The 26,965-nt window shown below is 36.0% G+C and overlaps 1 protein-coding gene across 1 annotated transcript; it reads left to right on the plus strand.

The window, feature by feature from the left end:
- The first annotated feature begins 1,736 nt into the window (after window positions 1–1,736).
- On the plus strand, window positions 1,737–22,890 carry PDLIM3 (PDZ and LIM domain 3). The gene is made up of 8 exons (XM_054295666.1): window positions 1,737–1,829; window positions 6,988–7,139; window positions 8,734–8,818; window positions 13,909–14,096; window positions 17,637–17,900; window positions 20,430–20,557; window positions 21,694–21,805; window positions 22,701–22,890. The coding sequence occupies exons 1-8, from the start codon at window positions 1,737–1,739 to the stop codon at window positions 22,888–22,890; spliced, it is 1,212 nt and encodes a 403-aa protein (XP_054151641.1).
- Window positions 22,891–26,965: the final 4,075 nt, after the last annotated feature.

Consider the following 26,965-nt stretch of genomic DNA (forward strand, 5'->3'; position numbering starts at 1 on the left):
ATCTCAAACCTGGGGTTCTTAAAAAAAAAACAAACAACAACCAAATAAAAAACCCCACACCCAAAAAGTAAACCTGTACATTAAGATATAAATCAGTAACTTAAGAATGGGAACTTGGAAGGAGCTTCCCCAGTGGACAAGTTATTATAGAAGCATAATTTTTGACACAGGAAACTCAGAGCCTGATTATACTGTTTGACCTGACACTGAAATTCCTATATTTCAGAATCATTTTCTGTTGAAGTGCAGCATTTTCTTGGATTGCAGGATTTGCAATCTAAGTATTTGAGATTGCCAGTGTTCAGAGAAAAAGATAATGTAGATTGCACAGGAAAGAACTCTTTAAATAAATACATCTAATATCTTATTCATTTCCCACTACAAATCAAAACACACAGGATTCACTAGCAGAGGAGGAGTGAAAACAAAAGAGTACCAAATATGCAAGGTGTTTTCACTCAAAACAGATAATCATGGAAGAGGAGAAAAGGTAAGAAACTGAAGTACTACTTGGTGATAAGTTCTGAGCTTGAACACACACAGTGCACTCTGCCAGGATGAACTATATAGTGGCAATATTTTGAAGGTATATACTGAACCAATCTCAAAATGTTTGGACGTACCAGAGTATATACACCACTCAGAAAGAATGAGAGGATTTTTTTCTTCAACTTCAAAATACACAAAAGTATTTCAGCCACCAAGACTGATACACCACTGACCTAAACACCTGCCTTATTTCTTTAAATGCCTATATTCCTTCACATTCCTAACGAAAGCTGTGCCCCCACCAGCTGACTGACACCCTGCAAGCTCTTTGTGATACAGATACCCTTTCTGATGGTTTACTTTCAAAGAGTCACTACTATGTGCTTCATTCTGATCAGGATGTGAATTATACTTTAATAACAGAGGGTATCTTTCAAATATTCTTGACAAGAACAGTTACAAAAACCTCTGATGAATGCTACTATTTACTAGCAAGTCACAAGTAAAGGACAACTGCCTTTAAAAAGTTAACATTTGTACAAAGGAAAAAAGACATCATCACCTAACACTGCATTTCTCTTCTACAGTATGAGAAATATGTATGACATCAGTCCAGATTTTTCAAGGCATTAGGACTGGTGCATGCCATGTTCTCAAGTGACTATCTAAAAAATGCAGCTGAAGGGCTGGAAGGACTTTTTAATGCAATACCCTATTACATTACAAATAAGACAAGATGTGAAACAAGACCTTGAGAGGGAAATCTCCTTTTTAGTATTTCTGTTTACATGAACCAGAGTAATGTACAAAATCAAAGCACTGCATTGCAAAGCTGAATTAAGCCCCAGCAACATAAACAGCGAGATATCAAATGAGCAACAAGGTTGCTTTAAGAAATCAAGACACTGCATCCTGAAGCTTACTGATAGTCGAGTTGAGGGGGACGCTGAAGCAGCAGATAAAGTTGATGCATTTGTTGTAAACTTTCCAGCATTCAAGCTTTATTTGTCCGAGTTTGATACTCCCCTCTGTGGGTGGAGAAGCCGAGGGACTGGCTGACGTCACCCAAAGAGTAGCGATAAAGTGCAGTGCCCACAGCTTTGGAATGAGTAAAACTTCTTAGGAGGTATAAAAGGTCGGCTGCCCTGTCTGGCAGGTGCTCTGCTGACAGCAGCCTTCCTCCTACAGCTCAGCTCCTCACACAGACCCAAGGAAAAGAGAACAGTAACAAGGAAAATCCGTCCACAATGCCACAAAATGTTGTTCTCCAAGGACCGTCACCCTGGGGATTCAGGCTCTCAGGAGGAATAGATTTTAACCAACCCTTAATCATAACCAGGGTATGTACTCTTTCAATTTCCTTTCTACTTATTCCATTTAGTAGTTGCTGTAGATTTTTGTCTTTTACTTTTCTGGAGTTCAGAGAGGCAGACAAAGCTGTGAGCTGATAAAAAAGGAGCTGCTAGTTCTGAGGAAAGCCAGCTGAATACTAGGAGTTTTTACAAGTTTTGTGTGACATGTTTCTGTGATTGGTCTACGAGACTTTAACTGCACTTGTACTTTGGTCTCAAAATCAAATTCAAGTGCCTTGGCAGCAGAAAAACTCTGGCATTATTTCCTAGGCTTTCAAAATTACATTTAAACCTACTAAAAGCAAGACCTCACTTTTATGCTTTCCACAACTAGCCTCTCTGATCACTGGGGGAGAAAACTGCTTGGCAGCAGCTCCTCATGCCTGGCAGTTTGTGCTTTGCAGATTAATCTGACTCTTATTTAATTAAACCAAGTTCTGTTTATTGCCAGCAAAGGCAACAATAACTGTTTTTACACATCTAAAAGTTTTCACTTTCATGAATGTTGAAAGAGTGAGTTATTAGAAAGTTATCCAGTCCTGCATATGAAAGAGGGTGGATTATTTGGTGGATTTTGCCATATTTAGAAACCAAAATTTACCTTGCCCTCCCTCCCCCAATAAATGGCAAGAATTTGAGCCTTGATTCTTTTTCGTGGATTTTGAGATATGAGCTACAATATAAGAAACCAGTGACTCGTCAGTGTAGCATACAACACACTGTCAGCTGCCCTGCATCTACAGATGTGGATGTGCTCAAAATAAAGGGTACATATTTTGAGAATTTCTATATTTTCATAATTGTGTTCAATGATCAGCAGACTAGAATTCATTCTCCTTATATTTCTGCTGCTTTTCAGGACCTAATTGCTATGGGTTTTTTGTTTCATTTTTTCTGGTTTTTTTTTAAGCCCTACACTACGACTCACTATATATACACTTTGCCTGGTATTGAGTATATGTCAAAAGCTTTGAAGGATGGATACCACTAGTGATATCTTGCAGTAAATATGCTTCCAAGTAAGAATTAATAGAAAGTTTAAGACCATCTTTTCACATGGTAACTAGTAAAAATTAACTTAGTGATTCATTCCAGATTTATAAAAGCATTAAAACATTATTTCTTTTAAATAAAAAGACATTATTTGACTGAATGAAGTTACATAACTACTCATAGAATATAGCAAAGCCTTTGGAGAAAGAGGAGACAGAAACATTGAATTTAAAAAAAAAAATCTCTGGATGTTTTGGGGCCTTCCTTGCCTTTTATGGGCCTCTAAAAGAAAAATAGTTTCCATTATCTCTAATGAAAAATATTTTAGCAGTGTCTGGTTTGTATTTTCTTTGTGTTTAGATTAAGTGCAATGAAGTTTAAAACTGCAATAACAAAAGATGTTACTATAAATATAACTTTCTAAAGAATAAATTACTTTGCAGTTGACTCATACCTACCAAATGCCTCACAAGACATAAGCCATTGCAGAAATGCTCAAAATCACGTTTCAAGTAGTACAATTAAAAATATATATATATATATATATATAAATACATACATATAGGAAAAAAAGGTTACATTTGCTTAGCTCAGGTTTAAGAATATTAATAGTAAATTTGTTTAAAGTTAGTATTTTTATTGCCACTGCATTTAGAAGAGTCCCTCATTAAGTATTCATGCAATACCCCTTAAGAAATAGAGAGCATTTCAAAAGATTCACCAGTCTTGCCTCTTGAGGTCTAGGTGTTCCTTTTGTGAAAGTTATCATAAACAGCCCATTCACACCAGGTTTAACTGTCCTGACAAGAAAAACTAAATAAATAGAAATTATTTTAAAATATTTTCTGAATAAAATAATGGGACAGGTGCTAAGATTGGTTGGCTATCTCCTTGTGCAACAAGAGACAGCTTTTATCAGGACTTGTCAAGAGAGACAGACGATATAAGAGATCATTATCCACCTGTCTAAAGAACAGATGTCACTTCAAAGATCAAGTGAAAATTGTTCTGTTGTTTTGACTGTTTCAAGAAATGAAAAACTACAGATCATTATCACTGGGAGAGAGGAAGAACAGGAGAGGAGTAAAAATCAACATATTCAGATTCTATTATTGTCAAAAACAATAAATCAACTACAAAGACTGAAAACATTAGAATACTTGGAACTTTGTACAGATGCAAAGAAATTGCATTAATGAAACTGATTACAGGAACAATTGAAACTTGTGCAGTTTGGAGAGAATGGGAAAATATTATCAACTCTAGATTAAAGTTCTATTTTATTTTATAGACCTTTACCAATCACAGTGCAAGTATTCATATTAACTCAATTTTATGTTTAGCCACTCTGTCTGCAGACATTCATAGCTCTCTTCAAAAAACACAGAGCCTGAAATATTTATGATGGTGTAAGGTGATAAGCTTTACAAGTCTATTATCAGATGCAGAGAGATTTTCTTCAGAGTTTCCTTGGAGACATTTGACCCTTATGTGGCTAAACAGTCTGTAACATCTGAATGACCAACACATATTTTTGTATTTATCCAAATCCAAGATACCCAGGATACAGGAGTAACAGGCATACCATGCAGACATGGCCTGAAGAGCAAGGCAAAAATTTCCCAAAGCAAGACTAGAACCTATCTCATGAGGCCAGGGTGAGCAAGCAAAAGCACTACTGTCACAACACAATTCTAAGTGTTCAAAATACACTGATAATGTGTCACTAATAAGTCCTTAAGAAACAGCACCACTTAAATTATTGACGTGCACACAATGTCAATATCATACCCATGACATCTTGCACTGCACAACATGGTCCCTTCCTACTAAATGTAGTCTGCAGGGCAGGTGCCTGCTCTGCAGCCTAGCAGGCCTGGGCATGTAAAGCTCAGAACCCCCATCAAGGTGTTAAAGCCCAAGGGACATCTCAGGAGCTTGGCAATGATCAGTTCAGCCAAGGAATAGGAAATATAGACTCCTGTGCCTTTCCCTCCTTGCTCCTACCAAATGATGGTAACCCCATTCAAACATCTATGCAGTATCACTGCAGCTGCTGACAATTTACAAAACCTGAGAGATTTAGGAGCAACAGGGAGCAGGGCATGTTCTGCTAGCAGCACAGCTGCAGGGGAATGTACTGTGCTAGGCAGACACACTACTTTATAAGGCAGGATCACTATCTCAGGGCTTTGCTGCAGTATGTCACAGGTACAGCAGATGATTTGTTGTGACGTGTAAAACACATAAGCTGCAGGGTAACCTCCACAAGGGTTATACAAGCTAAGTTACTCTTGAGAGGAAACCAAGAATGGTTGGTTTGCCCAGTTAGGTATTAAAGCATCAACAGTCACATTGGAACACGAGGAATTCTGCTGCAGTTTGTCATTGCAGAGATATTCACAACATGCTAAGCCAAATCAGGAACAATCCCATGTTGAAGGAAGAAGAATGATCATACCTGTAACCCCTGTCTTATTACAGTGGTATAAGTGGTCTCAGCGCTGACCATTTACACTTGCAGCTGTTGAAGTTTGAGAAGTAGACGATTTTAGACTTAGACTTTATAACTTCCTCAATTCATATGCAACCAGATTATTCAGGCACCCGAACACTTTGTTAAGCACACAATACACTAGTCCATTCTTTTGAAGGGTGAGGGTGTAAAAGTCTGAAGATGGCCATAAGCACCCCTTTGGAAAATTTGCCTGACTTAATAAAAAGCACATGCATTGCAGTTTGTTGCAGTGATATGAAAAATAAGTTTACATGTGGGAATGCAGAAAAAGAGCTTACAAAACAATCTCTTTGATCATTCAGACTGCCCTAGTGGAGATGGAAAGAAGAGACAATTACTCCCCTTCACTGATTTTTACCATTATTTCAGTAGTAATACAGCACAACTCATAGTAAAAAGAATTTCTATTTGGCTTTTATGTTGACAGTAGTGTCCCCTTCAGAGACAAGTCTGCCAGCTTCACCAAAGCAGAGGTTCAGAACATGCTGGAAGCACACTGGGCAGCTTACTCTCTTCCTTTGCTAGAAAACCATGAAACAGCACAGCTGAATAATGTCTCCACAGCATGTTTTGCAGTCAAGACAACACTTACCTTCACTAGCACAATCCATACTGAGAAAAATTCTCTCCAATAGCTTTTTCATTTAATATACACCACAGATAAAAGAATTGCATTTGGAAATAAGACTATATTGACTTTTTTTTTTTTGCCTTCACACTGGGATTCATTTACTTACAAACAGGGAGCTAGTTACTTTGCATGACCCAACTTGTCCCTTCTGCTCTTTGAGAGCTGAATTTCAGAAGTTTATGTGCTACAGGCATCAATTTCATGTTGCTGTCTAGGTAATCAAGAGTTGCCCAAAATGGCAATACACACGTAAGGGACGGAAATCCCTCTCAGTGACCTAAGACCTCTTGTGTATGTGGTATTTGTAAGTGTTGTGGTGGCAGGAGAAGTCACCTCTTGCAAACAGAGGCCTGTAATTCTGGAACAAGCTTCAGTAACATCTAAGGTCATGGCCTCTCTACAATAGTTATTTTAAAGCAAAATTATGTTGCATTTCCATTAGTTTCACAACCATACCGAAGTTTGTCAGCTAGACAAAAAAAGAAAAAAGCAAGCCTAGAAAGATAAGTTTAGGGCTATTTCTGTGAATGCCACAGATAGTGGTACATGAACATAAGGTATGAATTGCACCACACAAACCACCATGAAGAATCAGGGCCACTGGTACTTAAATGCCATGGGATTTAAAATTAAGCACTTTAAGGAGTTCAGCAACACAATTTAATACCAGTGCATTTCTACCGCTTGGTGTTGTTAAGGGGAAAACATAACTTTTTTTTCAAGCAAATTATATTTACAATGGCAGTGGAGAAATAATATTTAAAGATGAGTTACAGTAATTACAGAAATCAGAGTAGAGACTAATGCAGAAAGGTGAAGATAATTTCTTTTTAATTCAGAGTCATGACGAGTAAATTCATATGGTTTCCTGACAATAGAACTGCAGAGCCTTGGCAAAGTACCTCCCCTGTCCAATAGGAAATAGGGGAATGTGATGAAGTTTATTTTCTCTATCAATTTTTGGGCATGCATGGTGATTAAGCATTACATTTTGGTCTTTTCAGATTACACCTGGAAGCAAGGCTTCAGCCGCCAACCTGTGCCCTGGTGATGTTATTATAGCTATTGATGGTCTAGGCACAGAGAACATGACACACAATGATGCCCAGGAGAGAATCAAAGCAGCTACACATCAGCTTTCTTTGAAAATAGAGAGGTACGTATACACATCTGCCTATTTCTGAAAGAAGATATTACTCAATCAACAGTACAATCATTATATGGTGCAACTATTTAAAATAGTTTGAGGAAGTTTCCAAGATCCTTAAAATTACAAGCAACCAGACCTACCTCTTTAACTCCAGATCAAGCAAAACTCCCCAGAACCCATCTTTGTAGGCACAAAAAGAACAGCTTCCCTCAGGTTATTCACACTGTAATAATGTAATTCTGTAATTCTGCTGACTGCACAAGTCTTCTGTTTACTCTCAGTAAGCAAGCAGTTCTTCGTGTTTTGGGGAAATGATAAAACCCCCACCTAGTGTCGGCTGTTAAGTGACCTCTCTGCTCTAACACTCCCTCAGCCACATGTGCTCATCACTGCCTCCTTCTCCCAACCAAACACAAAGCTGCCACTGCATCATCCCAGTTAGGGAAAACAACATCACATCACACTTTCATAAGGGGTGACAAAGGAATGAGTTTAAAGCCAATCAACCTCTTTGGTCATTACATATTAAGCCTAAAAATTATTCTCAAAGCAGTGTTCTAAATAAAACAGAGAAACACTGTCTTACCTGAACTGCAGTAATCCAGAAATTTTTGTGCTCACTTCTCTCTACTAGAGCCAGGAAGACAAACAACCTGCAGCTTCACATCTCCAGCTGAATTTGCTCAGCCTGTAATCAGAATCACTTGGCACACTCTTTCAGCTGTCTCCAAAACTAAGACAGGGCTGATCCTGAGGCTCTCAAGGAGGCACAGCTCTTTATGGTAGCTGACTTCAATAATTCTTTTGAAATACAAAAGTGTTTCCTTTTTTTTAAGGAGTGTTGTTGAATTACTAGAGCACACATCATAGTTAAAAATTCCTTCTGTTAATTCAATATTCTGCTACAGATTGATATGCCATTTAACAACTATCCTGGGAAGTCAGTTTCAAGATGTGATAAATGTATATATTACAAGCAGCACCAGATTAATATTTAACATTACTACTACCCTACTTTAAAATTAGCTGCCACATTTCACTTTGTCAATAAAAACAGAACTGTAAGTGATATTTTCATGTTTGTTACTTCTGCATACATGAGTGAAAGAATCATCTGTGCAACTTCAATTTCCCCTTGCAAATGCTTTGCATACTTAGACTGCACTTCAACATTGAAAAGCAGGCTTGACATGGAAATTATGGTCTTTTTAAAAAAAGAAATTGATGTTTAGGCTTATTACTAATATATTCAATTATTCATATAAAATATTCTGAGGACCCAACATAAATTCTAGCAACCATTAAAAACTAGCAACTTAAAACTTTGGTTAGCTCAATCAGAAAGGCACTAATCTCCCTTTCCTTTTGCATTTCAAAACTATTAACAAACTATTTCCCATTGTTAATATCATACATATTTTTTTTAAAGTAAATATATTTAATAGATATCAGTTACATATGACGGACATATTTTTATGTCAAATAATTTAAAAAGCATAGAAAAGGCCTGCAGATTTACAAGCTGCATTCTAATTTATGGGGACATACACAACTCTATAGGAATTAAAATTATTTAAATTCTGCCTCACTTTCTTTCTAGGGCAGGAACTAAATTATGGTCCCCACAAGTTGCAGAAGATGGCAAAGCACATCCCTTCAAGATAAATTTGGAAGCTGAACCTCAGGTATGAACTCTGAAAAGTTACCCAAACATTTTCATTTGCCTTTTTAAACTCAAAGAAATCTCTCTTGTGGTCATTAAAATTCTAGAACTTCTAAAACCAGAACTTCATCCATAACTGGCCAGCTTAAGCTCATATGAACCACCATGATTATGACATCCAGGAACACCATTTTATCTGACTCAATGTTTTTGATTTTTCAGCTGTAACCAAAACAAAACATTAAAAAGCTACAACAAATTCTCATTTTCCTTTAAGAGTCTACGTATCACCATAGCTTTATTACAGAAATAAAAGATGTCCTCTTATTCTGATACAGTTCAAGTTGCTTTAACTCTTTTAGAAATTCTTCGTCATTTGAGGAAGTTCTTCATTCAGAATAAATATCAAGTACCCAAGTGATGAACTCATCAGATCACATACTTCATTTTGATGTAGTCAGTTCAACAGAGAGATCTTTAAATCCTGGATCTCTTTACCTCCACACATTTTTATACTATGCCACAGAATATTTACACAAGATCCATGTACAAGTCAATAAGCAAATCACTCACCACTTCTGACTAGGAAAGTCTTGATCATTGTATATAACTAAAGCAAACCCAATCAATTGAAAGCCATCTCTCCTTTCAAACTCAAAAAAAGAAAAGCTACTATCAGTCAAAGCCTTCATATTGCTAATAGGAAATTAGCTAGCCACTGCTTAAAACTCATCCTTTATTTCTTTGTCGTTTCTCTTTAACCTACATAAACATTTGCTGTTATCTCAAGAGCAGGGAGGGAAGAATATTATGCTGATCCTGGAAGGCCAGGTTCAAAGCAAATATGTCAAAGTATTTATTCTGTGATATCCTAGGAGAAAAAAAAATGTAAGTCTAGATTCCATTTCAATAAACCCGTGCAATAAATACTTCCACCAATTCTGTTTTCACGGAGATGCTCCCAAACAGGAATACAGCATTTCAGTGTTACATTTCTCTCTCTTCTTTCTGATCTAAAACTTTAAGTGATACAGCAAACTCCATCAGAAATAATATAGCCTCTTCAGCTGCAGAAATACTATAGCAAAGAAACAAAACTCTTTTAAATGCATATTCTTGTGGAAGAGCCAGGATACACATTAGATGACTAGCAATGGAACAAATTCACTAAAAAAGCTATAGAGAAAACCATGCAGGCATGCATGACACAAGAGCAATCCCTCTGCATGAAAGCTGCATTCCTAAAAAGGACAGTTCCTTAAAAATAGATCACAAGATTTCACTAAGTGCTATTTGGCAGACTATTGAATAGCAGCCTCCATTGGCAATCAGAAAAACAGTTTCTCCTACATTAAACAGCCAGCATTTTCATTTAGTATATCTCCTTTTCATTCCTAGGAAGTTCAGGAGTACTGAGTATATTTCATAAACAGTAGGCAACCAAAAAGTAGCAATGCTTGCAAGCAAATATACTAAACCATTCCTGGAATGTTTTACATTTTAGATTAAATTCTTCCATCTGAGTGTCCACCACTACCTGTGGAATAAAAAATACATATAGGCTATTTTTCTACAATTGCTGGAATTTAATATGAAATTTTACAGCATATTTAGTCACATCACGAGACACAGCAGTATAGAAAACAGTAAAAGTTTCTTGAATCTCAGATGACAAATTTTTGCACAACTACAACCTGTGCTGTCCAAGTCTTATAAGAGTTTGCTGAATTCTAAAAATAAATACAGGCACTGAAGCCAAGATGAATGGAGAGAAATGCAAAAGCAGTAATGTATTACCTCAAAAATAGAAATCTTTTATCCAAAAGTGTTGCATACATTTACTGGTGTGCAGAAATGGAAAACCACTGACTTCTATATATATGATGCCTAAAATTACTCGAGAGGTCATAGATCTTATAAATGTATCCATTTTTTCAATCTCATCAAATAGGCATTTTAAAATTTACTAAGAACATTAAGAGAAGTCAGTTATTTAAAATACATTATGAGCTAACTAAATAACAATAACAAATGATGACTTACACAATCTTCTTAATAAGTATCTAATTCAAGTTTTTAAGCTAATAAAAGATACTTACAAATGAATGGAAACCCTATTTTAAATTGTTCAGCAATGTGGCCAAATATTTGGCCACAGAATGCTTACTTTAGCTTCAATGAATGAAAATTATTCTACAGATTCATGGAGATGGCTGTGTGAAACCTGATAAACAATTAAATACTGTGCCCACACACAGTATGGAACAAGGAACCTTCACACTGTATCAAGCTTCTGAATTAGCCTGAGAATATCCCAAAAAACATCTGGAGACTGATACAGGCAATTGTCAGAGCACAGTAAAATTTCTCACTATTTTTAATCTGGGAAGAGGAAACTGAGGCAACAATTCTAATTCACAGCACTGAGTGGCTGACTGAGAGTCACTCTTGAAAGCTACACATTCCCACATAAAAAAAAACAGCCACTCTGATTTGCATAGACTGGAGCAACCTATAGGGTGATGGATAAATAATAAGAAATAGTAGAATTACTACTACAATCACATTGTATTCTGAATAAAGGCAATTTAGAACATAAGGTTCTCAACAAACATAAGTAGAAAGAGAAAACAAAACCATTACATGGCAAATTTTATCGTAAAATTATTTTTAAAATGCTTTCTGCTGTATTGTCAATGTAAAAGAATGATGACTCGTAAATGTTTTTTGTTATGATCCCTTTAACCTCATTGAAAATAATTTTGTATTCATTGCCACAATTTCTTGAATTGTTTTTATTTGAACTTTTCTTTCTTACTTCTACCTTTGCTTTTGAACTCTGAACGTTCAGTCAGACTAGACTTTTGGCCATGAAGGAGATTATGCATTTCTGGCAGATATATTATGCATGTTGATAAGTATAAAATCTAAGAAAAACACAACCCCTTGTTCTAAGAAGTTATTAGTCTATTACCATTTATAATCAACTTTTGAAACAATACAATTGTGCTGGGCTAGTTTTGAGGACCTACCTCTCTTTATAACAGCATTCAAAGATAAAGGTCTTAGTCACATGATACCTCCAAAATACACATTTGTGTTTTGTCACAGCAATTACCCCAAGGAATGCCATCATATAAGCTGTGACAGATGCATTTCTACAGGCTTTTGGTGCTACATTATTTCTATTCCTGACACCTGTATCAACGCAAAAACACAGCTAGCCCTGCAAAAAAATCAGTCAGTTGGGAAAAGTAATTAGTAAATTAAGTACTGTATATCTCCAATATTCCTATTTTGAAATTTCAACAACTTCCAGTTCTCATTTAGCTTTTGAACCAAAAGAGGACTTTTCACAGATTCAATTATATCAAATAAACACAAGAGCTGGACTATTTTTGCTGCTGTATGTTCTGTCACTGACATTTTATATTAATAGATGCGTTATAAAGAAAGCAGAATTTAATTCTCACTAACTGCAAGTTGTTTCACAACTGTTACATTGTAAACATGCTGTTATGGTGCCACATCTTCTGTTCATTTCTCCATAAGAAATGAAATATGGGGATGAAATTACAATGTTCACAGTTGATTTTGTTTGTTTTGTATCATACATGGATTTGAATAAATTTTAAATACTTTGACATTAATATCTTTCATTAAGTAGCCGTGATCCTAAACAATTAGATTATTTCCATTTACTAATACATTTTGTTAACTGCAACTCTGTTCTGTCAGACAGAAAGAAGGAATTGGAAGTAAAAGCTTTGTGCTCATTTATCTGATTACTGCTTTCAGTAGCCTCTTAAAGTGCAATGCTGCTCAACATTTTCATTTAATAAAACTGCTTTTTACTGTTTGCATTTTCTGGTTGCATATTCTATATATCCATGACTTTTCTTTAGTCTGATCCTAAACTGTTGTATAACAACTGTACTCAGTACCAAACCCAAACTGAAGAACTGGAAAAACTTTCTATGAAAATTGAAGTATTAATGACCTCTGCTATCTTAACATTGCAAGTTCAAGTTTCTAAGGAAAAGACCAATTCAGGTTGCAGAAACTTCTTTGTTAGAAACAAAAGCTTTTTATTCCATATGAGTGGAAGTTCAAATACTCTCACAGCACTGTTTCCAACGAGTGCCACATGCCATCAGGACAAGGTGATGGACTGCAGCAGTTCAGGTCCTTCACTCACTATGGAAAAAGGGAAAAAAACCCTTGGCAGATGAAACCATTAGTTTTTTTCGAAGTCCTTATTTCAGAGGCTTAGGAGTGGACTTGAGCTGGAAGGGCCTCAAAGCATACTGTAATAAAATATGCACAACACAAATAAGTGAATTTTCATGCAGTCAAATGTCTTTATCATTCCTGGCCAACCACTACAGAAGGGCATATTAAGATATCTGATAAACCATCAGAGATTTTATTTCCAGACATTATCCTTTCAAATTCCACAAACTGAAGAAATTATCCTGGTAAATGACCAAAAACATATGGCAGAATATGGGCACACAGGCAGAATGATTTCAAATTTACCCATTTCTGGGTTTTACTTATTTATGATGATTTCACATTAAATTATAGAGCAGTGAAATTTTTGATACACAGTTATGCTTTAAAAATTAAATACATTCAGAAGAATGTCCTCAATCTGATGTGTGTTCAAGATTTTATTTCAGTTAAAATAAGCATTAAAAATTACGTGTTTTCTAGGTAAGACACTTGCAATAAAATCATACTTTTGGAAGTCCCTCTATCACTATGTGATGAAAATGAAGAAGCTAGAGATTAGCACTAAAGCAAAGAAATTAAAATAAGCATACATGAAATGTTTTAAAAGAATAATGTAAATCTGGTGACCAATATGCAAAGTCACCATAATATTAATCTCTCCCATTTCTTCTAAGCTTTCTGCTTTCCTGGAGGTGACAAATTAATGTGTATGGCTCAAGTAATACATACAAAATTCATGAGAAAATATAATATGCTTGCACAGAGTTGCAAAAGTAAAAATGCAGTTATTAACAATACTGGTGTTGTCAGATTTACTCATTGCTAGCTTTGGTGTGCATTGTAGCTCTGTGTGTTTTGTCTGCCTATCATGTACAGGAATTCAAGCCCATTGGTACAGCTCACAACAGAAGGGCCCAGCCTTTTGTTGCAGCAGCAAATATTGATGACAAAAGACAGGTAGTGAGCTCCTCCTATAACTCTCCAATTGGGCTCTATTCATCTGGCAATATTCAAGACGCGCTTCATGGACAACTGAGGGGTCTCATTCCTAACTCAGCGCTAAAGTGAGTATTGCTATTTACTTATGGTACCTCGTCATTTCTGGTATATCATTATCTGTTCTGGTTTCAATTTAAAAGTCCAGCTCTTGCTGTTTTTTTCTGAGACTCAGGAGATTATTCATTATCCAAAAAAAAGTGTGATCAAAGAAAAATTTTTTTCCAACACCAAGAACTATCCATTCAGCTTTCTTGCAGGTAGCTACAATTTGCCCTCTGCTTTGGGCTGCAACACTACCCTCCAGCCTTCTCTCCTGTAACTGCACTTCACTCTGCATGTTTCTGAACACTACAGTGATTGTATTTTGAGCACCAGGAATGAACAAACTAAGCATGGTTACTTCATGGTTAAAATTTGTAAACATTGTTACCTACGTTTAAACTAGAAAGCACTATGACTGAATGAGGATTTGTAGGCGAAAGAAAGCTATTTTATCTCTTTTTGCTTTACAGGATATCAACTACTTTGAGCACAAGCATAATATTCGGCCCAAACCCTTCATAATCTCAGGCCGAAGCAGGTTATAAACTTTGAGTGCTGTGCTGGATTTGATGCATGGTGTTATTTTTTTAATGGATGGATACTCACCATTGACATTAACTAAGCATTCTGATGCATTTGAAATTTACTTATAGTATTAGACAGTCTAATGCTGAAATTAAAAGCAAACAAACAAAAATAATTAAATGGTTGTTTTTCAGAACTCAGGCTTGAAATTCAAATTTCTCTTTCCAAAGCAAAGTAGATCTACACTCCCATCTCAATTATACTGCTCAGAGTCTGAAGTAACTGCAGTCATGATTCAGTTTACAGCGTAGCACCAGATATTGTACACTTACAAATATTTGGCACTTTATCTTCTTCTGACCAAACACAGTGTAATTTTTTAACATGCTAAATAAAACATAGCTACATAGTACATATATATTGCATATTACATATAAATAAAAGATAGCCTACATATAAAAAAAAAGATAGTTAAAGATGGAAAGTTATAAGCTAGGCCCTTCAGAGATTTCTAATTTGCATTTCAGCACACCTCTTTCCAGAGGACAACCTACTGCTGAGCTAAAGTAGTAAAACTGATGCCACAGATTTGTAAAGTTCCAAAGCAGAAACTCTTATATAGTTAGATCCATTATTTGAGTGTAATAAACCTCTGTCTCAACTGGTGATGAAATTCCTCACTACTGTTTTCATTATTACAGAGGGGACAAAACCAATGCAAGCTCTGTGGCTAAAACCACATGGAAGCCCAAAAGGGCCTGAGGGATGAAACATATTGTGATGTGATCCTTTTTCCTTTCTAGCAGTAGCAGTATGTGGGACCACTAGGTTCCACACAAAGCTGGTTTTGGGACCACTAGGTACCATTTTACAAGTGCCTAGATTTATGAAGAACCAAATGAGTATCAAAAGCCTAATCTCACAATACAGAAATGAAAATGATGTCATATTTTCAATGACAATGTTGAAGTAAATGGCCTTTTACCAGAATATAAAATGAAGAAGATAAACTGCAAAAACTACCCCAACTGCAATGCAATAAATTTAAGAACTTCAGTTGGGCAAGGTCTGTCTGGAATTCTAGCACTGGGAAGATCTGCACTTGCAAACAGCAGAATCTTTGACAGAGGGTGTTACATCTACAAAACCTTGGTTGCCACAGTTTTTCTACTAATTTTCATCAGTTGGACTTAATCCACTGCTAAACACAGCAAAAAATAAACCACCTCAACTCTAAATATCCCTTTAGAACAGACAGCAGAGGCTAAATAGGACTCTGACTAAAAGAAGACATGACTGTGGACTGTGGGCTTGAGCTAAAGGATTGGACATTGGACAGAATTTGGGACTTCACTCTGGTGAAACTAACTGGAAATTGTCTTTAATATATAACTATATGCTATTTATTTTTTACCTATGATTTATTCTGTTTTAATATTACTTTGGCTTCATGTAGTGAGAGTGACAGTTGTTCTTTTTCTAGTCTTTCCCTGCTACATTCCATTTACTAACACTATTAGCAGGGACAGAACTTATTCTACTGCAGGATCTAATGGGGTGGTATTGTTTCTTCTAAAAGAAAATACTGCAAATATGTATGTTGCCCTGTGTGAATTTTTTGGCTGGCTCATGCTTGGTGATGATGCACAACTATATTTGCATTAAGGCTTGCCTACTATTTCAGGAATGCTTTTGTTTGACATATCTTTGATGAAAAAATATGTATTTCCCTTTAAAACTTTGAGAAAGTGGTCCTACATAAATTCTGCTTTGAATCAAAGGGAGAATTTTGGGTTTTCTACTCCACCCGAGAGTAGCTACTGGGCAGAGTTCTGTACTATCAAACTGGGAAACAGAGCATTGTCCCAGGTTACACAGCTTGGAAAGAACCACCCACAATCCTGATATCAGGGTGGAGGACAGAGATGAAGCATTTATTATCCCACAGCTCAGAATATCACATAAATGGTAACCAATGACTATAGAAAGAATTGTTTATGTGCTGTTACACAGCAACAGCAAAGAAATACCCCTTAACAAAGAAATCTTCTGAGGTACCATGCAGACAAGATTGAAGTATTCAAAATAGTGATACTGAAAAAGACTTCAGGTCTAATATTCACATTCTTTTGCTAATCTTTTTCCAGGTATGTTGAATTGGTGTACAGTTACTTCCGTCATGTCAAGCAACACTACTATTTTTTTTAAAATGTACCTCTTATTTTTTATATATAAATTATATGTAACATCTACTTCAAAAGCCATAAGATTAATGCTCTGAATTAACCCATTGCTCTTGTGGAGGACCACTTTACATTCTACTGGAAACAATGTAATTTAGAAAAGCAAAAGTAAGCCTGGATGTATTATTAACTTTTCTTCTCTGCAATGATCAACAAATACTTTTTTTAAAAAAAATTGTTAAACTAGTTTTAAAATATTCCTAAATATCTTACTCTAGAATTTAAGTAAATCTAGGAAATGTCACATTCATTATATTACACTACTTCATAGTAGTTCTTTGGCAGTGTAGTGAGATAATTGTGAGATACAGAACTGGAATGATGTGTGTAGGATTCTTCCAGTGCTGCAGGTGTTTATTCTGTCTCTGACATGAACAATTTACATAAAGTTTGCCTCCTACCCTTTTTATAGATTATAAGAATCACTCACTTAGAACAGAGAATTTTAGGAAGGCTTCATTATTCCCCAATAAAAACTAGCATTAAAAATATAAAGTAATGTTATATACTAAATTATTTCATCTATCAAAGAATTTTTACTATCTTTAAAGAAAATGCATGCCAGAATTTTAAGGACTGCTTTATAACTGGCCTTGATACTTTTTGTAGTAAAACTATCATCAATAACCACACGTACTTTTGCTTTTCTCTACTTTCTGTACTTTTGCTTTTTGGAGCTCGTTCCATTTATGCTTTTCAGCACTGTTAACATCACCGTACCCCTGTCCTTTTGTCTTCACTCCCTGTAACCGCACGCACACTGCACCCTTTCCTGCCCTGTGGCCACGAACACAGCGGATGCAGCACTCCCTCGGGGCTGGACTGTGGCAGTGGGCGCAGCACGCCCTCCTCCATCAGCACGGTCAGCTCCATCTGCCCCACGGAGCTGAAGGCGGTGTCCAAGATGGCCCCCAATGTGCCCCTGGAAATGGAGCTTCCCGGTGTCAAGATTGTACACGCTCAGTTTAACACGCCTATGCAGTTGTACTCAGATGACAATATCATGGAAACACTGCAAGGCCAAGTTTCTACAGCTCTGGGGGAAACACCTGTCATAAGGTAATTAGAGCAGCATCTATAATATTTATGAATACACTAATTTAAAATATACCAAAAAAATAGTATCACACTGTTCCTACAAAAAAGGGGAAAATGGTTAGAGAGAAACCAAGTAATTTAAAACCATTCAATATTCACTAAAATATTAGTCCTTCCTGAGTTTTAACCCAAAGTATTAGAGGAGCCCTTCAGAATGTACAAACAAATATTTCGTAAGTAATAATCTTAGAATTGCAGCTAATCAATAAAAACTATGATACCACCAGGACTATTGCCTAACTGACCACTCCAAAATTTAAAACTTTTTAATCAACTGTTATATTTATCTAATAATGATTTAATAATTTCATATTATTAATAATTCATAAAATAATAATAAATAAAATTTATATCTACTGTTGAAATTCAGGTTATGGAGATTAGGAAATATTATAGATGGTTATAACTCCCTAGACAGCTCATTCAGTACAACTAGATCTCGTACAAAAAGAGACAGAATTTACTGTAAGCCTACAAATCCATGTCTGACTTATGAATTTATTCAATGCACAATTAAAGTCAGGTAGGAGCCTTACGTATATGCATAACAATTATGATTGTACAATAAAAAGTTTTAAGGCACTATTCATTTTTTAGGAGACAATTCAGCACTTAGGTTGCTTTATCTTCACCTCTGCATAATAGTAACCTATTTTCCTGTTTTGCAACAGTACTTAAGTTAATAATTCATAATATGTATGGCATAAAATAAAGCTAAGTACTAATATTTTAAATAAGAATAATCACTGGCACCAATGAGCCTTCTTCAGCACCTTGCTGAATCTGGCTGCTGCTAACAAAAAATCCTTATCTATATAAAAGTATTTAGCTTCATCCTATTTAATGAAAACTTTAGTTAATGAAGTCTTTTCAGAGTGAAGTTACTCTATTGCTCAAATATTTATGCTCAACCAGAACTATTAGAGAACAATAAAAGAAAAATTTGCTGCTTCATAATTGTGAAATAATGGATTAAGCCCAAAGTAACCAGATTTCACACTGCCTGTGACATCGCCTACTCTCTCTATGCAGGTTTGAAATGTCTCTTGCTGTGGGATGGCTTTCACTATGAATGCATTAAGAAATGTAAAATGACACATTTGTGTCTGGGTTTGTTGCCTTCTGTATGTAATTGTATTATCACTTGCTTTATATTTATAAATATTTTAGTAAAGAAGAGAGAATTCAGGGGTTTAATTAAACATTGCTAAGAATTGTAAAAACTACACTGCTTCTATTCATTAAAAGCTTCTGACAGAAGAAACAGATAGTTTTTTCATCAGCTTAAAGATGGCTCAAAGAAATCTACTGATTGATGATGATCAAAAAATTCACTTAAGCAACCGGGGTCACTGTCCAACTGCTGCTGCTCTTCCTGGCAGCTTGGCTTCCATTTGGCAGCTTGGATGCTACCTGGAGAAACAAACCAAACCATTTAAAGAAAAACCCAGTCTAATTCTTTGTGGACAGTAGTAAGCCACTTGCAACAGGAAATTTAAGCTGGACATTTGTGTGTGTAGCTGTAAGATAACAGACTTCATCAAAGTAAATTTGGATGCTTCTGATTACCCCCAGTAAGTGTATGAAATTTACAAATGCTACATAGTCAGTGCAACTCCTGTCAGTGCATATAGCCCTCTACTCTTCCTCTCGACTACTTAGGATGCCATTTATCATGAACAATTTGAAATATTCAGCCAAGTTTAAAATGCCACAAAATATTCTCAGTAAAATCTTTGGCGTCACAGGTCATTTGAGATTCAACCATCAACTCCTGTTTGGACAATAAATTGCTTTATATTTTTATTATAACACTGCCATTGCAAAAGAAATCCTTGTCTTATTTTTTATTAAATTAAGAAATAGAGCATCCATTTTTCAGTATTCACCTTACAGTGTTTCCTACTTTGCAGTACTTATTTCACTCCTTTTTGTAATCTCTGTATGTTTAATAAATAACAATTTTCTTCGTCAAATCCAAATAATCACCATATTACCTAGTAATTGAGCTAACTTAGAAGTCATGTTCTCCCAAAAGATTTGACTGGTTAGGTTTTGGCTGAGTTTATGTAAAGGCATGAGCTGTGATTTTAACAACATTCTTGAGAGCAACTGCTGCAAAAAGGGAACTTGTGGGTACCATAGCAGAGAGCACCTGGTAATACAGCAGACGATTACTGGAATGAAACTACTTTGAGATTAAATGGCTTTTTGTCAAAGGCCAGTAGAGCCAAAACAGTAATTATGAAAATATGTAAATGAGTTTCTAGATTTATTTTTGTAACAGTTGCACTGATTTAATTATTTTCATTACTTTTTAGATCAAAAAGAGGCCATATAAAGCAATGCTACCTGGGAAGAAAGTTTCTCAATAGTCATAGGAACATGTCTTTGTTTGTTTCTTGAATCATATTCTATGCCTGAAAGAGACATTGCTTTAGAATTTTGTTTGATAAACTGTTTTTATCTGCTCTTCCTTCTTTAACACAGTGACCCATGTCCCAACTCAGTGTGTCAGTCTGACGTGTACAAGATGCTGCACGCCAACCAGGAGGAGCCCAGTCAGCCGCGCCAGTCTGGCTCCTTTAAGGTGCTCCAGAATTTAGTCTCCGAGGAAGGTGGTTAATGACAACATATTCTACCTGTTCAAATACTTTCAAAATGTTTGTGGGAGGGGGGAATCCATGAAGAAAATAAGAAAGATTAGAGATACAAGAATTCCTGAAAGCCCAAATAATTCCCGACCTTATAGCTACCACAACACTCTCCTGCCATTTCCCCTCCTTGCCACAGCAAGCAGTCTCCTCTGTGAATGCAATGCAGGTGCTGATCACATTTTCCAGAATCTCCTCTCAGATTTTAAGATCTTTAATATCCAAAGTTGACTTGAACTGAACAATAAAGTTATTTCTGTGAGAATTTTTGGGACAAGATGCTTATACTCATGACACCAAGAAAGAAAACACTCTCTTCCACATCCAGGAAAAGAGGAATTTAAACTAACTCCTGAAATCCCCTTATATCTTACTTCCTCTTCATTCTAAATCAAAACTGAAGAAGACAATATAATTTATAGTCATATTTCCTTCAAATTAAGAAGTTTTGAAAATAAAGTTATTGAAGGTGGCAAGTTTATTATATTTACAGTAAGCATAAAGAGCAAAATAGAACCAAAATTAACCGAAAAGGCAATATTTTAAATTTTAATGTTTATATATCAATATTTACTGGAGAAGGAATAAAGTCATCCAATTGTCTACATATATATCATTGTGGGATGTTACTTAGCATGTTCTTGTATTTTGCTATTATTTTGTATTCATATCATGTTAGTAATCTTTCCAAATTGTTGTACGGTTAGTTACATAAATAAGAAGCTTTCTGACAATAGGTCTGGATCATGTCATGTTTCTGTGTTGAAGTCCAATCCTCCTCCCTCTCTGCTGCATCCAAGACCTACTCTCAGAGAATTAGGTGATGTCCATGAGGAAGAAAGCACTGCATATGCAAACTCTCTTGGACTTGCTTTTGGCTACAGCTTACAAAATATTTCTCCTGATTCCAAAGAGGTGAAATCTGGCCTACTAAACTTTTCTAGTGGGACTGCATTGTTTGTTCATGTAAGTGAAAGCCTGTAAAAACATCCAGAAGAGTACATACAATACAGAAAGTACAGAAAAGTGCAGAAAAGTACTTAACTGCATCAGATGCTTTTATATTATCCTGTACATAACAGGATTGTTTTGTTTCTCAGATGGGCGCCCTGTGGGAACAAGAAGTGTGAAAGCACCTGTAACAAAGATACCTACTGCCATGCCTGGTGTCCAGAAAGTGCCACAGTGTGACAAATGTGGGAGTGGCATTCTGTAAGTTGTTTCTTTTTCGTTTTAGAAATGCCCAGCTCAAGCACGTCATCCTCATCCACCACGGGAAACTACAGAAGTGTGTTCCCATAATGCTGCTAGAGAATAGAGATATAAAAATATATTGTTCCAAATTTCAAATTATAACCTGTACCTTCAACAATTTTAATACAGATTATGTAAGTTTTGACTAAGTACCACTGAGGTTTTAATTGAGATTTCTCAGGACCTTTCGCAAGTCAACTATAAACAATTACACAATGAAAGCAGCAGCTACCCATGCTGGGCTGTGTCAGGCTGTGAATTCCCAAAAATTTCTTTTTAATGCAAAGCATCCTTTTTCCAACCCAGTGGGAGTTTTCAGAAAGCTCTGTAGTCCTGTTTTAAAACTATCAGATTTCTACCTGACTGACATCACTAACTTCAGCAAACAACACAGACAGTGATGAACTGAGAAAACACACATATGAAGAAAAAGAAATGTGGTTTTGAAAGTCATTTTGTCATCCTTTTGATAGGTTAGGCTGTGCTTTCTGTCTTGTAACCAAACCAACATATTTCTTCAAACTGTTCATTTTCCAGTGCTCGTGAACTATGTGATCAACTCTACAGCATTTTATGTCACCTACTCAAACCTGGCATCCAACCTTAAATTATATAGTAGTTTCTAAAACCACAAGATGAAAAACTGTAAAGCCTTAAAATAAATACCTGGAACATACCTTGTATCATAGAATCAGAATGGTTTGGGTTGGCAGGGACATTAAAGATCCTCTAGTTCCAACCTCCCTGCCATGGGCAGAGACAACTTCTAATAGTCCGGGTTGCTGCAGTTTCTTTCCTCATTTTGAATTCATATTAATTGATTGGGGTTTTTCTTTTCCTTGTTTCCAAATAGAGGGACAGTGGTGAAGGCACGTGATAAATACCGGCACCCGGAGTGCTTTGTGTGCTCTGACTGCGATCTGAACCTGAAACAAAAAGGCTACTTCTTTGTGGAGGGCCAGCTCTACTGCGAAGCTCACGCCCGCGCCCGCATGAGGCCACCAGAGGGATACGAAACAGTCACGGTTTACCCCAAATGCTAGTCCTAGGGTAACACACAAATGTATGCATGCACACACAAAGCCTCTACCAGCTTAGAACTGCAGTACGAGTGTCAGGACTTCTGCCTAAGCCCAAAGTAGCAGCTTTTAAACCTTTCCCTGTGGGACTCTGAGAGAGGCAGAAGTCCTTGTTAGCCAGCAATAGATTATTATACCAGCAAAATTCTGCTAAAATATTGGTTTTGAAACTGTCAATATAACTCAAGGAAGTGTAAACTAAAAAAGCTCTCCAGAACACAAAAAGAGAATCAGCTGAGGTATTACATGAATGCTACAGCATCATGTACACACATATATATATTATATACATAAGTGCTGTAAGCAAGACATTACTTTTAACTTAAATTAGGTATTTGTGCAAACACCAACGCCATCAAAGTCTTACAGGCTGGGCCGCTATAAATGTAGAAACTTGACAGATTAGAAAAGCAGCAATTGTACATGTTTAGTACAAAACAAGCAGTTGTTCATGTCTGCTATTATTCAACTATCATTAATGTATGCCCCAAACATGTTTTGCTTACTTTGCTCTGAATTTGGGGTTATAGTGCCTTAATTTTCTGATGCAGCAACTGTGATTAAAAATAAATGTCAAGTCACACAATAAATGGGTAGTATAATAAAGACTGGTTAGTATGAAGCAAAGCAAAAGTTCTACGTTGTCTTAATGATTTTGAAATTATATCAACTTTCACATCACTTTGCAGAAAATTGTTCTAAGGCGTGCACACACATAAATTGTTTTTTGGAAAAAGAACTTCACACTCTAATAGGAATTGTGAATTCATTGTGAATTGAGAATGAAAACAAATTTTAAAACTTTTCTGCAGAAAATGATAGTGGATGTTTGTATCTCCATATTTCAATTTCCATACTAGAAACAATGGGGAAATATCATCACAATATCTTTATTGCTGGTAAATTAAAGCTTGGACAACTTTAAAATCAAATGCTAATTAAAATATGCAAAGGCAATATGCAAAAGCCTAGTGAAGTCTTAAGGAATAAAAAACCAAAAAGCTGAAGGAATATGGGTTTGTAATCAATTTCTGAAACTTGTCAAGGACTACATTGTTTTCTGGTAGGTGCCAGCCACATAAACACACGTAATGGGAAAACCATACTTAGCACATTTAGAAAACATCAAACCAAGTCATAAATTCTTTATTGGGGTATTTTGAACCTGCTCTAAAGTAGAAAAATCTACAAAATTTTATATCAAGTCCACAAGACTAGCAAAAAATTAACAACCCAGAGACAAACAATCTTATGTAATTTACCCATTCTATAATGTAAGCCTACAATACAAGACGAATGTGGAATCAAAATAAATTATACATACTTTAAATTTATTTTAAAAATTCACAGGTCCCAAAGATTTAAATACAATGTCCACATATTCAAAGACTTTTCAAAATGTCTTAAAGTAATTTTTCAGAACTCAAAAGTTTTTAAATGTGTGTGTCACTGCATTTATTACTTACATTTCCATATCAAAAGCAGAGATGTAAAAAAAAAAAGTGTTGCACCCTTTTCAAGGTTACTTCCTGAATTATTTTTGGGCACAAAATATAATTCTGCTCCTCAGGTATCATGGAGGAAATGTGTAGTATTAATATTTTTTCATTGATAAAGCTCATAAATCTGAAAATCCTTTTGAAAATAAAAGTGTGCATAATGTCTATTTTTACAAATTTAAAATGTCATTCATTATTTCAAATGTTTGTTTAATTTTTATGTTTTTGTGGAGTAACTAAAAGTAAAAATAAATCTACTGCATATGATACATATTCTGTGTTTCTTTTCATCTGGTATGGAAAATGAGGAAGAGTGAGTGTCAAGTGACCTGACAACAACAGAGGTTTGGATTTCAGTTGGAGAGAGCAGTGTGCTTTGGACTGATCAGATCCCAGGCAAGAATGAAAGACAATTTTTATATTAGGCATTGGAGTACACATCCAGGGCCTTCTAAAACAGAATGAGATCACGTGCTTTCCAAACTAAAGACTCAAAACTCCTCTCTTTAACACACCAAACACACCAATTGTAAATGTGAGGAAACTCACGGAAATACAGACACAAGAAGTCATAGAACACGTACGGATGCTGAAATTCTGGGGTAAGTTCAGTGGTATTGCATCACCATGTAGTGCTGTTTTGGGAGGTTTGAAGTTGGATGTGGCTTTCATAGAATCAGAAGGTAAGCCTATCTAATTGCAAGTACTGACCTAGGTGAAAACCCATACAACACTATAACATCAAGTCAACCTTTATTTCAGTTAATGAAGATTCTGAAATCTCTGATCCTGACAGAGGAGAAAAATAGGAAATCTCACCCCAGTCACTTCAGTCAGGGAGAACTGAATATAGTTTTAAATGTGAGAGGAAGATACACCAATTCTCTCTATTGCATCCTCAAGGTCAAATTCTTTATCTCAGTAGGGTGTGATTGGTTCCTGGCACACAAGGTGGCCACCTAAAGGTCTACCCACTTTATCTTCTGGCCTCAGAACAGTGTAGCCAGTCAATCCAGATTGTAGCTTAATGCCACTGTACCTCTCAGCTGTGCCTGGACTCTTACATATATTACAAGCCAAAGGCAGGCATGGCATTTATTTTCAGCTGGAGAAAAAGGTAGGAAATGTGACCTCACATGCTTTTCATCTCAACTATTCAGATGTTGATCAACAAATGTGAAAAGCTTTCCCTAGCTATGCTATTGCTACATAAACATCAGGGCTGTTCTGGGAGATTTTAAAAACTTATAAGAAACTGCAGTATTCCAAATGAGGAAGCCAAGAATTACTTCTGAAAATGCATAAGTTAATTTATATGTTACTTTTGAATCAATTCTTCCAAGACAGATGCGTTTGCTCTTTGAAGTAATGCAGTTTTGCCAAAAAATCTGAAATCTTAGAAAGCACTCTAAAGTAGCTAAAAGAGACTGTTTGTTTAATCAACTAAATTGCTTCCTTCATTTTTTCAACTACCTTTCATCACCTAAAAAATTAGACTTACACTTCTGTTCAGATCAGAAGTGGGCTATTGAATGCAAACCCCCCACTGTTCCCACTGACTGCATTTTGGTTCACCTCACACAACCTCAGAGTGCACGAAGTGGTTTCCTTCAGGATGAAACTCAACCACAAGTTGTGATCTGGGAGCCCTGCTAATGCACACCAACCACTAAAGGGAACTCAGTCCATAGAATCAAACTAGAGCTGAATAGACCATGCCTGACACATGTGTTAAGGCAGATGCCTCAATACCAATTTATCTGCTCCTACTGCATCTCACTGCCTTTTAAAACACACCTAGCTTCAAGAATTGCTTGCAAGTTTCATAGAGAAAAGGGTTCTTAACAGAAATTAAATCACTGCTTATCCAGTCTCAGAAATTGGACCTGATTTCAGATGTATCAAAGCTCAGACCTGTTTTCTCAAGACTTCTGGTTCAAATTCCTATAAACCATATCAAGGAGAATAACTCTGCAGCTGTGTATAGATCTGACTTGCTTGTAAAAGACATGTACTTGATTTAAACTCCATTCTAGGGGTCTTTTTCACAAGGATAAGACTATTATTTTCCTAGTGGGTTCATAAATTTATAAATGAAATGGTGGGAAATAAAATGTTTGCTGGCATGTATCCAGCAAATTTTCTCTCTGAAGGCAAGCATACTCTGTGGATTAAGCCATTTCTGTTTCCCCTTTTTGCTCTTGCCATCCAAGCAAGCTATTCAGATAGCTTCTTTGAAACTGTTAGTGAGAAATCTCCACAAGCAGATTATTTTTATCTTTTTCTAAGTGCATGAAGTTTTGAAATAAACTGCAAGTCTTTGGTTTATGGTCAGCACCATCAACTAAAATCTTTGTCTCCACAGCATATGCTGAATAAAAAGTGTTATCTGCACAATGAATTCACAAAGGATTTTGTTTCTATATATGGTAAAGCATGTTTGGTTTAGAGTTCTCAGTGAGTGTTTGTAGTTACATGCACTCTACCTAATCCTCCCTCTCTGCACACCAGAGCAAGATCCAAAGATCAATAAAGCTTTT

The sequence above is a fragment of the Melozone crissalis genome, unplaced genomic scaffold (genome assembly GCF_028551555.1).
Source record: "Melozone crissalis strain CALT ecotype California unplaced genomic scaffold, PUWL_Pcris_2 ptg000006l_1, whole genome shotgun sequence".
In the NCBI taxonomy this organism is placed as follows: domain Eukaryota; kingdom Metazoa; phylum Chordata; class Aves; order Passeriformes; family Passerellidae; genus Melozone; species Melozone crissalis.

Coding starts and splice junctions, on each gene's coding strand:
- PDLIM3 (XM_054295666.1), top strand. CDS start 1,737: ATGCCACAAAATGTTGTTCTCCAAGGACCGTCACCCTGGGGATTCAGG. Junction 8,819..13,908: donor ATTTGGAAGCTGAACCTCAG/GTATGAACTCTG, acceptor TATCATGTACAG/GAATTCAAGCCCATTGGTAC. Junction 14,097..17,636: donor ATTCCTAACTCAGCGCTAAA/GTGAGTATTGCT, acceptor CCACGAACACAG/CGGATGCAGCACTCCCTCGG.